Source organism: Saimiri boliviensis, chromosome 3, assembly GCF_048565385.1.
Source record: "Saimiri boliviensis isolate mSaiBol1 chromosome 3, mSaiBol1.pri, whole genome shotgun sequence".
Lineage (NCBI taxonomy): Eukaryota > Metazoa > Chordata > Mammalia > Primates > Cebidae > Saimiri > Saimiri boliviensis.
Genome location: NC_133451.1, coordinates 100,144,414 through 100,160,930, shown reverse-complemented (window position 1 = coordinate 100,160,930; position 16,517 = coordinate 100,144,414). Strand labels below are relative to the sequence as shown.

Here is a 16,517-nt window from a genome sequence, read left to right as displayed (position 1 = left end):
AATAACATAAGCATGACATAAGTGAGTGTTATTCCTTTCCAAGCCTCTCAATTTATCATACAAATACCATAGCACCAAGTTGCTGGAAGTCAGGAACGGCACCTTAAATTCATAAACTCTGAGTCACCCACCACAGTACTGCTGTACACTGCCACTTTCATACACAGTTACTCAACAAACGCTTACTGAATAGTGACTTAGTTTATTCAGTGTGGTAGAGCTTTCTACTGCTTTTTTATCATCAAATGTTTGGATAAGACTGAATTTACTGGAGAAAATGGAAAAACAATCTCAATTACCCATCTATTCACTGAAAAGCAAATCAATGGCAAATCCCCGACACATATTAGATTTACTTACTTGTATCTCAGAAACAGCCACTGGGTGATCCATAATCCAAATAATACAATTCCATTTATTTCTGATACAGAAAATGCCCATTTTACCCTATCAATGTAGTCAAAAAACTTGTCTGGGAGTGGAGGGCTAAGCTCCTTGGGAGGGACCCTCTCATGTACAACTGTGATCATGACAGTTGTCAAGACAAGGTTGAAAGCCGCATAGATGAAGGCAATGCCTGTTTTCCACCACTCGAGTGGAAATTTGTTCCTCGATTCAGTGGGCATAGCAATTTGGATATAGTCTGGGTACTTTTTGGTGCCTTTTCGCAGCCCACTGGATAAGCTCTTGGGTTTACCATTGCCATTTTTGTTTTCTTCTTCAACAGGTTCAGCGGGTCTCGTGTAAGTGTTCGTAGCATCATTGGTTTGATTTTCCAAATGTTCTTCAAGTTTTGCTGTCTCTATGATATCCATTGTCCCCTGGTCTTCAAATCAAAAAGGAGATGGTCAAGTTCTTGTTCTTTGTAGAAATTTAGCTATTTTTCAATTCTTCTATTTCCAAGATCAACATGGACTCTTACAATGGATTCTGTTTCCTAACAGAAAATGTAGAAGGTAGGCATCCAGTTACTGTTCCTTTCATGCAGCTATCTGCTGTACCTTCAGCACTTTCAAGAAAGGAAGCCAACTCTTCCCCCAAAAAGATGTTACTATCCCACCTAAAAGCAAAACAAAATTATGTTCAGAAACTTTGCTTGTCCAATTGTCAACCATCCAAAACAAAAACATTCTCAAAATAAGGAAACTAATACCAAAGCCATTTGCTTTATAAACATAACATCAGAACCTACTTAAAGCTGCTGAGATCAAGTTTTTTTTTTTACAAAATACTGCTTTATCTTGGAATTCCTCTCTTTTTAACTAGTATCAGTAGAAATAGGAACATTTTAACAATTTCCTTAAAAATCAGGACCCAACATTGCAAACACTTCATCAGACGCTATCATCTGTTGCTAACCATGAAGTCATAATAAGCTAGGAACTACCTAGAAGTCATATCAAGCTTTCCTAAGACTGTATTTTCTATGAGCCATAAAGAAAGAATAAAAACTGGTAAGTTGCTTACAGGCACTGAATAATTGTTACTCTCTGCATTTGTCAAAATAGTCAATTTTCTAGTTAAAAAAAGAAGCCTTTTTAAGTGAACACTTTTAAGAACAGGTTCAAGTATAACACATTCAAGATACTTAAAATGACACAGCCTCAGTTTTTCCTTTTATATTCAGAGAACCACACCATATACAAGCAAAGCTGGCAGCCTTCAAAATAACTCTGAAAAGATACACCAAGCCTTAGCTATGTCTCTTACATAGGTAACAAGTAGAATTTATTTGAAGGACAAAATACCTTACTACCATTGACATGATAAATTAGTAACTAACATTTTGATGCAGCCACCACAATTTCTACCAAACAATAGAAACGGGCCTCTAGAGGACCAGCTCAGGGGACTCACCCACCACAACACCAATGAGGATGACTACCTTCGGCTTCAGCTCCACAGGCTCCAGAGGGCACAGATTTCTTTAGGACACAGAGCACCACCGCCACCTCTTTTATACTTGCTAGCACACGGGCCCAGCTGTTTTCAATTTAGGAAAGCAGTCTTTTAGTCCTGCTACAGAAGCCAGCCACCTGATGAGGTTTTCAAACCTTGTAATTATTCCCCTCCCTGGATACACTGCTCAACTTAAGCACAATCCACTGCATTTTAAAGGCCTCCCCTTTCAGGGTAACTTTAGGGAAAACTGAAGAGGACAAACTCAAAGTGATGACAGCTAAGCCTTTATTTAATGAAAGAAAAAGAAAAAAAAAACAGTGAAAATGGCACAGTCAATATGTACAGCCAATGTCTGTTTATAATTACGAGTGGCAAACAGATCAACCAAAAGTATTTACTGTGCAACTAAATGCCCCAGTGCTGAGGGCTATGTAGGGGAAATTAAAAGGAGTGAAAAACACCTGACCTGAACATTCAGCCAAAGAGCTTGTCGTCTAACCAAAGAAACAGGACTAAAACGATGAAAGACTACTGGAGAAGACCAAATGGTATTTGTGAAAGGAAGGAGAGGAATGAGCTAACCACTAGATAAAAAGAGAGGTTGAGTTGTACTGTTTCCCTGCTCCCAGGACAAGATGTGTCCACACACGGGCTCTGTTTCTGAGAAAGCAAAAGCATGTGGAAAGCTGACCTGGTAGAGAAATGGGGGATCAAGGGAGCATGAAACCAGCTAAAAGGTGCTACTGAGAATTATGAACATCTCACCTTTCTCTTGTCCTTCTGCAGAGCCCCCAGTTATCAGTACATTACAGCAGGGTGAGAAAGGCCCAGTGGCCCTCTGGCTTGACAGTGTCTTGGTACAATGTTGTGGGAAGAATAAGCACAATGTACAGGTGCCTCAGGAAGATATTTTCAACAACAAACCTTCAACAGCATGAACTACTACTTTTAATGGAGGTCCGAAGCACTAACGCAGCCATTTCCTGTTTCTCTTTAGCAGCCTTGCCTAATCCCCTTACAGCATCTTGCCAAACCATCATCCAAATCCCCTTCCACTTTACTCTTCCATATGTGCTTCTACTCTTGTGTTCATGTGTGAAAGAAGCTTGTGATTTTGAAACTCCATTTCACAGTGGATGTACAGATCGTCTTTATAAGGTAGCTACTCAGTTCTAGAACATGGAATGTGGAACAGAAGAAAATCCAATTAGTAACCTTTTTGCTTTTCTTTTTTCTTCCTAAGAGGAAACACTCAGCCACCCACCTCTTGGGACTGCTGAGAGAATGACTGAAATAATTAATTGTGAAGAGCTTTGTGCCCCTGGGAGTAAGAACACTATGTGACTACAATGCCCTTTTATCATCATTAGTGTTAAAATTAATATTTTCCTTGGGATTTCATTAAGATTACGTATACACAGCACATTCATCATGTGTCAACAACTCTTGGGATGAAATGTTTGTCATCAAGATAATGATCACAACATACTCATTCCAATCGTGAAAGAAAAATATCTCAGGGCCCCAAAATCACTAAGCAAAAGGGAAAAGTCAAGGTGTGAACTGCTTAGGGCAAACCTGCCTCCCATTCTATCCAAAGTCATACATCTGCTCAGTGAGATAAATGCATATCTGATTACCTCCTTTGGAGAGGCTATTCAGAAACCCAAAATAATGCAACCATTTATCTTTGATCTACCCTTTGACCTCGAAGCCTCCTTCCCGTCTTGAGTTGTCCTGCCTTTCAGACCAAACCAATGTTCATCTGACATATGATTGGTGTCTCATGTCCCCCTAAAATGTATAAAACCAAACTGTGTTGTGACCACCTTGGTCACATGTCTTCAGGACCTTCTGAGGCTGTGTCATGGGTATGCATCCTCAACACTAGCAAAATAAACCTTCTAAATTAACTGAGATCTCAGATTTTCAGGGTTCACATTTTAGTAACCACAGAGGGATTCTGAATGGAGGTGCCCCTAACCTTTGACAAATCTCCTATCAGTGCTTGGATCAACCTTGAGCTATCTTTATGACTCAAACCAATAGGACAATTTGCTGAGGCCTAGAAGCACCCATTCCAGAGAATTACTTATCTCCCTAACTTTGGTTGAGATCTAAAGTTTATTTTGCTGTACAACTCCTTTTTTTTTGGAGTTTTACTTGCTTCCAACACAAGGAAGGCAAGTTTTTCCTGCTTCCATGATGACGGGAGACAAATACTCCTTTATGGAGTTTCCCTTTCAACAGGAAAGATGAGGGTTTTTTGTTTTTGATTTTGTTTTTTCCTGCACCTAGTGACACAGGAGATGGAAGTTATTTAGGCAGATGGTGAGGGTAAAAATCCTTGTCAAGGCTTCCCTTCTAACAGAAAGCAGCCAGAGAAACTTTTTTTTTTCCTGAAGAATAGAGCTGCAAACATAGATAAGCAAGCTAGAAGCTTGCACAGGTTAATGCTGGCAGCTGTGCCAATACAAAATGGCTACCTGGGGGCCAGGTATGTTCAACATGGAGGTTCCATCTTCCTTTCTGTCACCATGCGTACAGTAAAGAAACAGGCAGCATGGTGCCAGCTAGGTAGAGAATCCATCTGCATAATAAAAGATTAGGGTCGGCAGCCAGCTTTTTGCACCCTATGCAAATGGCACACCTGGTCCAACCAATCCTTCATGCCCTATGAAAATCAAACACCACCTCCTCAAGCTCATCTATAAAACCTCCTATATTTCACTGAGGAAGGAGAAACCCATTTGGGACCCCTCTTTCTGCAGGAGAGAGCTCTTTTCTTTGTTTTGCCTATAAATCCTCCACTTTTACCCTCACTCCTTGTGTGTCCACATCCTTTATTTCCTCCACATGAGACAATGAACCTTGGGTATCGCCCCAGACAACAAGGTTGCTTCACTAGGATGATAGAGAGCAGTCTTCGGCCTGAGACTCACCCCTAGATAACTAACTGAATTGACGTTTGTCTTGGCTCAAGCTAAAATTAACAACCAGCTGGTCTTAATGTCTCCTTACCATTAGAGTGCACAGTTATCACAGAAGTTGTGCAATCATTTGGTTTAACTGGTTTTGTTGTTGTTGTTGTTGTTGTTTCTGTTTTTGTTGTTGTTTCAGTCTTTTTCCCATTGGGTTTGACCAACTCTATCCGACTTGATCAAATCCGAAGGAAAGTTCCAAATTATGGGAAACAAGGTCTCTGAAGTAGCTAAATTCTCATAGGCACACACAAAAAAGGTGGTGTGGCACGGCGGTATGGTGGGGGAAGAAAAACAGCCAGCAAAAGAAGGGTGGAAAAAAAAGGAAAGACTTCTGATTTTGACTATTTAAGGGGCTTTATTTACATGACAAGGCCACCTTTTTGCTAGCCAGGTCAAACTGAAAGTAATGCTGTCACCCCATGCTGCAGTTCAATAGCTAAGGTCCTGCTTTTTCCACCATGACAGCCTGGGTTTTGGTTCCTAAATCAAGCCCTTTGTGGTTTGATACTTGGCACTTCTGAAATAGTGGCAATTTGTCCTAGCTCATGAAATATGGAAATCAGGTTTAAAGAGTTTTTTTTTTTTTTAAAGGAACTCAATGGTTAAAGTCAGCTTAATTAAAAGCTCCCACATCCAAGATGTGTGTCTGTACCTATGCATGTGTTTGTTATTTAAGAGGCCTTTATGTTTTTCTTTCTTTTTTTCTCTCCTAGGACCATCTCTCTCTCTCTCTTTTTTTTTGAGATGAAGTCTTACTCTGTTGCCCAGGCTGGAGTGCAGTGGCATGATCTTGGCCACTGCAACCTCCACCTCCTGGGTTCAAGCAATTCTCCTGCCTCAGTCTCCCACGTAGCTGGGATTACAGGCATGTACCCACCACACCTGGCTAACTTTTGTATTTTTAGTAGAGATGGGATTTTGCCATGTTGGCCCAGGCTGGTCTTGAACTCCTGACCTCAGGTGATCCACCTGCCTCAGCCTCCCAAAGTGTTGGGATTATAAGCATTAGCCACTGTGCCCAGCCCTCCCCCCTTTTTCTGAGCAAAAGTTTTTTTCTTCTCAGTTGACTGGATTCTGTTTTCTTCATTTACTTCTGCTTTCTCTCCTTTCTTTTCCATCCTCTGCCACATGAGGGACCTAAAATAGTTTATATTAGGCTGGGATTCCTTAAAGAAAATGGAGAAGGTACCAGACTCCCTTTCAGGGAGAAACCTGTTTCTCCTTATGGAACCAGAAGAATATAAACAGACAAGTTCATTTCAGCTTTTAAACTGCTTTTGTGTTGTTATCTGATTTACTGACTAAAATAGTAATTGCAACAGAGGCTACTCTTGGGTTTTTAAAGAAGAGTGTAGTTTAGACACTTAGAAATGTCTTTGTTTAAAAAAAATTTTTACTAAGTGCACCATAAAAACATTATATGATCTAGCCTCATAAATAATCTCAGGATTCAGTGTGGGCTCTGCCCAGAGCTGAGAAATCTGGTTTAAAAAATAGGTAGTGCCTATCTAAAGAAAATTTGTCTCCTTACACAATCCTATGACAGATTTTTATAATTCAATGTTAGATTTGGCATCCATCTTTAATCTCCCTCTAGCACAACAGACTTTTTCTTTCTGAACCTTATGATGTAAATTTTGCTATTTGATTTTCACCTGAGTTGTTTCCTTTAATTTGCAAATTTAAGGCTATTTAACTGACAACTATCTAAGGTTGTGAAACAGGTTATCAAGACACTGAAAGTTTGGGGTAGGGGAAAAAAAAGTGTTTTGTGAATCTCTAAGATGTATTTCTATCAGCATGCCTAATATGTCTATGTATTTATATTTTGTGTACACATTGTTTCATTACTGAAAATATATTAAAAAGTTCTAATTAATTGGCTTAAAGAAAAATAAAAGCACTTGAATGAAATAGTTTATCATGAAAAAAGAAGAGACTAGTCCAATGGTTTTTCAAGTTTATGTAACTTAAGTCTAATCTTCAATAAATAATCTTGCTTTAAAATTATTGGTAAAGTACTATTAGAAATGTCTTAAGAATTGCCAGCACACATTCTTGTTTGCATTTATTAATCAAGCAATTTCATACTTATCCCTGCTAAATACTATAAGGTGTCAAAATTTGACATGGGGGTTATAAAACTATGAACCCAGCCCAAAGCAGAATGAACTTTCCTTGTGTAACCTTTAATAAAGACATTTGTATTGGTTTAATAAAAGATAGCTACATCTTGAATTTAGTAAGATTACCATAACTTCTAATTTTGTGGCTTTGTGCAGTTTAGTTCACAGGTAGTGAGGTTTGTTTTGAGAAAGGTCTGTTACTATTTTTGTTTCAAAGTTAAACTATAAGCTAAAGTCCCAAAGTTAGTTTGGCCTACGCCCAGGAATGAACCAGGACAGCTTGGAGGTTAAATGCAAGATGGAGTCAGTTAGGTCAAATCTTTTTCACTGTTTCAGTTATAATTTTGCAATAGTAGTTCCAAAACTTTAAATGATTATTTCAGTTTTCATAAATAATCTAAGTAAATAATCAAAATAAAATAATTAGGTAAATGAAATGGGATACTTGTAGACAAACATTTAGAATTTAAAGTTATATCAAATTAAGTCGTAGATATTTCATTATTTGGGTATATTCCAATAAAAATATATTTGTAAGAAAAACATACTTTCCTTAAAAAAATAGTGGTTTTTAAAAAAAGTGAACAATTTTGCTTATTTAAAGGTCAGGTATAAATCAAAGTAAAAGGAACCAGGAAATAAGAGAGACGTAGAGAACATTATAAAAAATAAAGAGGGTTTTTTTTTTTTTGGTAAGAAAGCTTAAAGAGAAATAATTTTATATGAGAAATAATCTTGTATGAGATTCTTCACATGAGAAAGAATTTAGTCTTAGAATAGAATGACTGGTTGTTTAGGAAAGAGGGATGTTCTGGACAAACCAGAAAGTCCAAGCATGTCATGAACAGTCTATGCAAGTCACAATACGAGGACTAAAAAAACTTATATGATCAGGTTGTCATATTATTAAATTTTGGTTTGCTTAGGAAAAAACTGAGATTAAAAGGTTTTTTATTTAATTAAGGTTATTACATCCACATGTCTCTCTGTATGAGCTTTTAAAATACTTGTGACATTGAGTTACAGGGCTTTGAATCTTGTGTCTTAAAAGGATACCAAGTCCTGTTAAATTTTAAAGTACTTGTGACATTGAGTTACAGGGCTTTGACTCTTGTATATAAAAAGGACACCAAGTCCTGTTTAAATTTATCAGTTAAACACTTATTGCAATTAAACCCCATCCTCAGGCCCAGTAGAAGATGCCAATCAAACTAAACTGCATTCCTGACTGGGTCAGAAATTAAAGCTATTCAACCCCTCAAGGCCCAGGAACTATCGAAGAAAATGTGAGTGTATGAGACTGCAGGAGCTGATTTTTAGAGATAAAATCAGTTCAGTTTCTTTATAAAGTAATCATCAATATCAAAGACAAACTGATGCAAGACCAGCATATGGGCCCTTGTGTCTAATTAACAAGGCTTTCTTGAAGCATTAACTGACTCCTTAATAAAGCTATAAAAGGCTTATGCAAGTTTTATCATATAGTCAAGATTAAAACTTTACAGTTTGCAAAATTTTGAAAATCAAATTTAATTGGCTTCATTCTGCTTTTACTAGGCCTTATTGTTTGGAAAATTAAGTCTCTTCTCTCAAAGAATGAAGGTTTTGGCATTTTTTAAAATTTGGTGTTATCACTTTGGTTAAATGAAATGACTCATTTTATAATGACTTGTGATATCAAGTGTTTTAAAACTTTGATACTGACAAACTTTCCAAATCAAATTATAAATTATGTCTTTTTCATACCAAATTAGTCCTTTAAGATATTAGGTTCCCTAAAGTCCAAAAATGTCATATTTGGTTTTGGTGTAAAAATGATACTGAAAGCATTGTCAAATATAAAATGCTATTTGGTTTTCTTTGGGCTGTTTTTGTATAAATATGTTATTGGGATGTGTTCTAAAATTATGGATAACTTCCATAATTCTGATATGACTTAATGTACATTATCAGTAATAATTACTATTATGTTAATTTATAAGTGTGCCACAGAGGTAACAAATTTCGGCTGCTCTAAAATTTTTTTGTCATCCACAGACAATTGTTGTCTTGTTTTGATCATCTTTAGAAGGTGGTTTTATAATGGTTTCTAATAACTTTGGAGATTTTTATATCAGAATAGAGGAAAAACTTTCAAGACTCATAGAGAGCTGAAATGTTCATGAATGTCAAGCAGAACAGGAATTAACTGGATGAAATTAATAGAAGTCTGAAGTAATCTTTTTAACTTTGTTTAAAACCTGCTGATCCTTCGGTTTATTTTTCAGAGTCAGGAAAACTTTTCTTTTAAGCTAATTACAGCTTTTAACAATTGAGTAAAGTATACTCCTTTGAACAAAATTTGGAGCATATTTGTTTTCTATCTGATTTCCCCAGAATTTGGAAACTATTTGTGAGTATTCTTATGGCAATATAGTTATTTGCATAAGTGCAATAAGAATATGTTTTCATTTATAACAGGACACAACTGGAGAAACTGTTTATTTTACCAAGGCTTTGGCTGGAATAGTGTGCTTTCCTTTCAAGAATTAAACTTGACTTACAGAGCAACAAAAGGACTTTGGGAAAACTAGCCTCATACTTGTTTACACAGTCCCTGTACAGGGTTCCTGACCTGTGGTAAGTAAAGAATGTCACTTTTTGACAGGCCTAGGAGTTCCAAGTTTTATCTTGGAACCTCAAGAGGAGAGAATCACCCAATTCATGGGTATTTGATGACAAAAATGAATGGCTGGGTTTGGTTTTAAAAAAGTCTTATCTGAGATTCCTTCTATGGGTGTGGTGGCTCATACCTGTAATTTCAGTACTTTGGGAAGCCAAGACAAGAGGTCACTAGTGCCTAGGAGTTTGAAACTTGTTTGGGCAATGTGGCAAAACACTGTGTTTACAAAAAAATACAAAACATTAGCTGGGTATAACAGTGTGCCTGTAGTCTCAGCTACTTGGGAGGCTGAGGTTGGAGGACTGTTTGAGCCCAAGAGGTTGAGACTGCAGTGAGCGGTGATCACACCACTGCATTCCAGCCTGAATAATGGAATGAGAACCTATCTCAAGAAAAAAAAAAAAAGTTGCTGTTACCCAATATTAGTTATGTAATGTAGCCTAGTGGTATAAACCTGCTGCTGCCACCATTTTTACTGTCTGATGAACTTTAGAATCATTTTATCAGATGACAGGAAAAATCCTATTGGTAGTATTAAAAGGAAATAACTCAAATTATATATTAATATGGCAACATCAAATCTTTACTGGCATAATATCTCAGCTTTCCACCTATGAATATGGTATAGCTTTATGCTTGCATTTACCCACATTAGCTAATTTTTATAGCTTTCTTCGTATAAGTTCTGAACATTTATTTTAATTATTAGGACTTGAGGCCATTTTTGTCATTGTTGTAGTGGCTACATCAGTAATCAATAGTCAAGTATGTTACCATATTTGTATTAGGTTTTCCAACTAGTTATTACTGATTCTATAAAGATATTGTTTGTGAACAAAACCTAAAGTTCCAGTTGAATATTGAATGTTTTAATTATTTTCACATATATATTTCTTTTCTGTCTTTTAGTCATTACCTGCTTGTTTTCTTTTTACTGTCTTGGCTTAACTGGCTAGAGCAATGTTAAACAGCAGAGATGCAGAAGTGAAACACACAAGCACAATGGTGTTCTTGTAATTTGATAAAAAGAATCTAAAGCTCATTTAGGAGTGAAAGTGAAAGCAGCAGAAGACTTTTCCTACTAGGTATTAGAACATATATTACACAGCTAAAATGGCGTGATATTGACATTAAAAGAGCCTATCTATACATACTTCTATTAAAATAAAATGCTGAATATTTTTCCCTTGCAATATCAATTGGATATTGAGTTTTACCAAATGCCATTTTGGCTTCACTCCAGATAATGCTCTTTTCCTTTTACATGTTTGTGATATATTTTATTACAATCATTTTCTAATTTTAAATCTTCCTTACATTTCTGGAATAACTCATACTTAGTTTTTTTAAAAAAAAAGTAACAAAACACTCGCAGTGTACTGTATGGTACAGAGTTTGGCATTTGGGTTTTAAAGGGAGATGAATGTATAGAGATCTTTAACTTGTTCAGTATTATCTAGTTTAACTTCCAGTTGCTATGTAAGAGGACTCAGAAGATTTGGCATCTGCTTTGTACTTTGGCGTAGTACCCTAAACAAATGAATTAATGGAATTGCCATCCACTGAGAGAGGAACTATTGTGGCTTCTGTCGCTTTCCCAGGCACTGGTAAGAAAGGATGACTATAGCGTGAAACCCGAAAACCTGAGACAGGTCTGAGTTAATTTATTAAGTTTATTTTGCCAAGGTTGAGGATGCACACCCATGACACAGCCTCAGGAGGTCCTGATGACGTGTGCCCAAGGTGGTCAGAGCACACTTTGGTTTTACGCATTTTAGGGGGACATGAGACATCAATCAACATAGGTAAGATGAACATTGGTTTGGTCTGGAAAGGTGAGACAACTCAAAGCAGGGAAGGGGCTTCCAGGTCATAAGCAGATAAGAGATAAATGGTTGCATTCTTTTGGGTTTTTGATTAGCCTCTTCAAAGGAGGCAATCAGATATGTATCAATCTCAGTGAGTAGAGGGGTGACTGAGTAAAATGGAAAACAGGTTTGCCCTAAGCAGTTCCCAGCTTGACTTTTCCCTTTAGCTTAGTGATTTCTGGGGCCCCAAGATATTTTCCTTTCACATTTCCCTCCTTTTGTTTTTAAAAATCTTTTGGAGAAAGTATTTTAGAAGAAAAAGTCTCTGGGCTTAGGTTTGGTCTCATCTCTCATGGCTAGGGTGGTTTGTTCCTAGATGAGTAGATCCTGAGTTATTAGGAAAGCTCATTTTTAGGTTGTGAAGTCTCATGTCCTATGAAGAGAAAATAAGGGGAGAAAGGGAGAACAACAACAACAAACAAAAGAACAATCCTGGAAAATCTATATAGGCCACATTACTCTGAAGTCCATATATCAGCAGGCAGGTATAAAAGTGGCTTATGTATATAAATAGGTTGTTATTTTCTTCTGAAGTTTAAGTTGTCTAGCTTCAGTTCACAGAGCTTTACAGAATCAGCTTAGTTTTCAGTGATTTCAACTTAGGATAAATGGAAGAAAAAAGAAGAAAAAAACTGAAAACATTATTTTGAAGACTTGTAGCCAAGAAAAATTAGAATTTGGTCTAAACTCTAGAAAATATTAAAAACTGAAAAACATTAGGCAAGACTAGGATCTAAAAACAGGTGTACTATAGTTTTGAAAACATAATGTTTCTCTCTCCAGTTTCCCATTTTTACTGAAGACAAATCATGGTAGGATTAGTTTGCTTTATTATACTTGGCCTAACTTGTATACAGTGCAGCAAGAATAATTATTTTTTACATAGGCTTTTAAATTGGCTTTGAATAGCATTTTTAATCAGCTATCCTATTTTGTGACTTTAACTTAAGGAAATTAGATGTACAAAACATATTTTTACAAGTATGTTTTCAACAGCTACATATAAGGGAAAATTGGAAATAATCTAATATCCAAGAACGTGGGATTAGCTAAATAAATTATGGTTACCTTAATATTACACATTATGTGTAGCATCACAGTAACTATAAAACTTCAAGACAGATATATAAATACTATATAAGAAGAAAACAGTGCTGAGGCAGGTAGACCACCTGAGGCCAGTAGTTTGAGACCAGCCTGGCCAATATGGCAAAACCCTATCTCTACCAAAAATACAAAAAACTAACTGGGTGTGATAGCACGTGCCCATAATCCCAGCTACTCGGGAGGTTGAGGCACAAGAATCCCTCCAACCCAGGAGGCAGAGGTTGAAGAGAGCTGAGATTGCACCATTGCTCTCTAGCGTGGTGACAGAGCAAGACTCTGTTCCCCTTTCTTCCCCCCAAAAGAAGTATCAAATTAAGAAGAAACTTCAATCTGAATAGAAACTTCAGAATCTCAATAATTCCTATCAAAGGTTATCGTTTCAAAAAAAATGGGAAAAGGCCATGTGATCGATACTCATGGCTACAGAAAAAGGTGGAGGTATGGCAGGCCCACGTCCATGAGTTCCCATGGCAGTTCAGATCTGAAGCTCACTGACAGCAGCTGCAGAGGTGACTGAGCATAGACCTGGGCTCCAGTAGAAGGCTTAGAAATACTTTGTGTTCCAGATTTGTAAGTGTGCCTGGTGGTGCATACAAAGTATTTATGGTAAGATATATTAAATGTGTTAATATAATTTTTAAAAATTAAGAGATTTTTTATACAGTTTATTAGTTTTAATATTTAAAATAATTTCATCTGTTCAAGACAGATGCAAAACATCGATCAAAGAAAACATGTTCTTGCATTTATAAACTGCAGTAAGGAATAAATAGACATTTATACATTGAGCTTAAAGGTTTAAGAAAAACTAGGTCTTGAAACAGAATTGTATTGAATTGAGTATCAGTTGAAACAATCAGCTGATGAATTTAACAGACACAAGAGCTTTCTTAGACCTCAAAAAAGAAAACTCTGTTGTCACTCTAAAGCCATTTAAAAATCAACTTGTAGAATAAAATAGTCACAACGTAACAGTTCTCAGTAAATCTTACTTATTTGGCAGGTCCTATGCTTATGTATTATCTAATTAATCACTATAACAATGCTAGGAAATATTGTTAGCCAGATTTTAAAAAAAAGTGTAACAATCAAAGAGATAACACACAGAATGGGAGAAAATATTTGCAAAGTATCCATCTGACAAGAGATTAATAACCAGAATATGTAAGGAGCTCAAACAACAGGGAAAAAAAATCTAATAGTCTGAGTAAAAAATAAGCAAAAGTTCCGAATAGACATTTCTCAAAAGACAAATGGCAAACAGGTATATCAAAAGGGGCTTACCATCATTGATTATCACAGAAATACAAGTCAAAACTACAATGAGATAATCATCTCACCCCAGTTAAAATGGCTTCTATCCAAAAGACAGCCAGTAATGAATGTTGGTGAGGATATAGAGACAGGGGAATCCTTGTACACTGCTGGTGGGAATGTTAGTTAGTAAAGCCACTATGGAGAACAGTATGGAGGTACCTCAGAAAACTAAAAATAGAGCTACCATATGATCCAGCCATCCCACTGCTGGGTATATATTCAAAAGAAAGAAAATCAGTATATCAAAGAGATATCTTCACTCTCATGTTTACTGCAACATTATTCACAATAGCCAAGATTTGGAAGCAACCTCAGTGTCCACTGACAGATGGACGGATAAAGAAAATGTAGTACACATACACAATGGAGTACTATTCAGCCATAAAAAAGAATGAGAGCTCATCATTTGCAAAAACACAGATGGAACTGAAGGTCATTATGTTAAATGAAATAAGACAGGGACAGAAAGACAAACTTCACATGTTCTCACTCATTTGTGGGAGTTAAATATTAAAACAATTGAACTTACGGACATAGAGAGTAGAAAGATGATTACCAGAGGATGGGAAGGGTAGTGGTGGGTGGTGGGGCAGGCAAAGTGGGGATGGTTAATGAGTAAAAAAATATAGTTAGATAGAATGAGTGAGTTCTTAGCATAATAGGGCAACTACAGTCAACAATATGTTTAAAAATAACTAAAAGTATAATTGAAATATTTATGACACAAATAAGTGATGGATGCTTAAGGTGATGGATACACCATTTACCCTGATTTGATTATTACAAATTGTAATAATCAAAGCTCCTGTTCCTAAATGGTATATCACTGCCTCTAGTGCCACTCCATACCAAAAGATCAACAACAGCATTAGTGAAAAAGATTAAGAGTCAATCAATTATGAACTTGGTTTTTTCATTTCTTAAATTTTAGCTTTTATTTTAGATCAGGGGTATAGGTTTGTTACCTGGGTATATTGCATGGCACTGAGGTTTTCTAGATTGCAATACAGGCAATTCTTCAGTCTTCATAAATTTGTAAAAATCAATATAAACTTAGAAAAAAATTTAACTTATAATTCACCATTATTGTGAGGAAAAAAATTTCCCTATCACCCATATCTGCCATTTAATTATAGTTAATGTTACTATTAACTATTGTTAACTATACAGGGAAATTTCCCAATTTAGGGAAATTTTTAACAGACTCCTTTTAAATTTTTAATAGATTCCTTTTAACAGACACCATATTAAATCTGTAAAACAGGTAGGTATATCATTTTATGTTAACAGCATCCAGTTTAGCTCAGAAATCTCATGCCCATAAAGTTCTTCCTAAACTCCAAGACATCGTACCTTTTTATTTTGTTTTGTTTTTCGTTTCTGAGACAGAGTCTCACTCTGTCACCCAGGCTGGAATGCAGTGGCACGCTCCTGGCTCACTGCAACCTCAGCCTCCCAGGTTCAAGCAATCTCATACCTCAGCCTCCTGAGTAGCTTTGATTACAGGCATACCATCGCACTCAGCTAATTTTTGTATTTTTAGTAGAGGCAGGGTTTTGCCTTGTAGGCCAGGTTGGTCTCGAACCTCTGGCCTCAAGTAATCCACCCATCTCAGCCTCCTAAATTTCTGGGATTACTGGTGTGAGCTACTATACCTGGCCAGTTTTTTCTTATTAACAGTGTTAGAGTTTAACTTGTTTGTAAAATTCTTTCCATTCAAAATGGGTGCTTTACTGAGTGATGGGATTCTATTTTGGAAGCACCCACAAAATTTGTTAAGTATTTTTACTAACAGGTTCTTGAAAACAGACAGACAATCCACTGCTTACCAAAAAGTTATCATGTATTTCTGAAATACTTTCCCAACAAAAGTAATATCTAAAAGAGTCCTTGTTGGATCATTACAAGTTTTTATACTGCCACTAAGTCCTACATCTTTTGTAGTATGATAGGATTTTTAATTTTGGAAATGGGAATGCTTGAAGGCATCTTGATGACACTTTCTTCTGAGAATGGCTTGGTGTAAAAAAAAAAAAAATTAAGGTAAAAGATATAATTGAAAAATCAGCTACCAGTAGCTGTACTTCTGAACTTTAGGGGAGACAGGCTTGGGTAGAGGACGGATATTTTGATTTCTGGCACTTATTTTCCATCCTATCTTAAGACAGGTTGGACTACTTTGGTTCTATATCCAGTTTTTATAAGAAGAGAAAGATACAGGCTGTCAAACAGAGATAGAAAGTAATTAGTGGTTATCTGAGAATGCAGGTAGGAATGGCAGTGACTGCAAGTGGGCTGGAAGTTTCTTTTTGGGGTGACAGAAATGTTCTAAAATTAGTGATGATGGCTGCATAATTCTGTAAACTTATTAAAAACCATTTCATTTTACCCTTAAAACAATTTAATTTTATAATATTGAGTTATCACTCAATAAAGCTGTTAAAAAAGGTATAGCCCACCAGGTACGGTGGTTCATGCCTGTAATCCCAGTACTTTGGGATGCTGAGGCAGGTGGATCACTCAAGCCCAGGAGTTCAAGAACAGCCTGGAC

At 36.4% G+C, this 16,517-nt stretch overlaps 1 protein-coding gene across 11 annotated transcripts in view; it reads right to left on the bottom strand.

Moving 5' to 3' along the window:
* SGMS2 (sphingomyelin synthase 2) overlaps positions 1-16,517 on the bottom strand; it is a 176,864-nt gene that overhangs the window by 17,841 nt on the left and 142,506 nt on the right. For 8 of the 11 annotated variants that reach the window (XM_074396543.1, XM_074396541.1, XM_003929474.4 and 5 more), the window contains one exon: positions 361-1,060. In XM_074396543.1, coding sequence (XP_074252644.1) covers positions 361-815 — 455 coding nt within the window. In that variant the 5' untranslated portion in view covers positions 816-1,060. The remainder of the gene's footprint in view (positions 1-360; positions 1,061-16,517) is intronic. The other 3 variants (XM_074396549.1, XM_074396548.1, XM_074396547.1) reach the window with 2 other exon arrangements.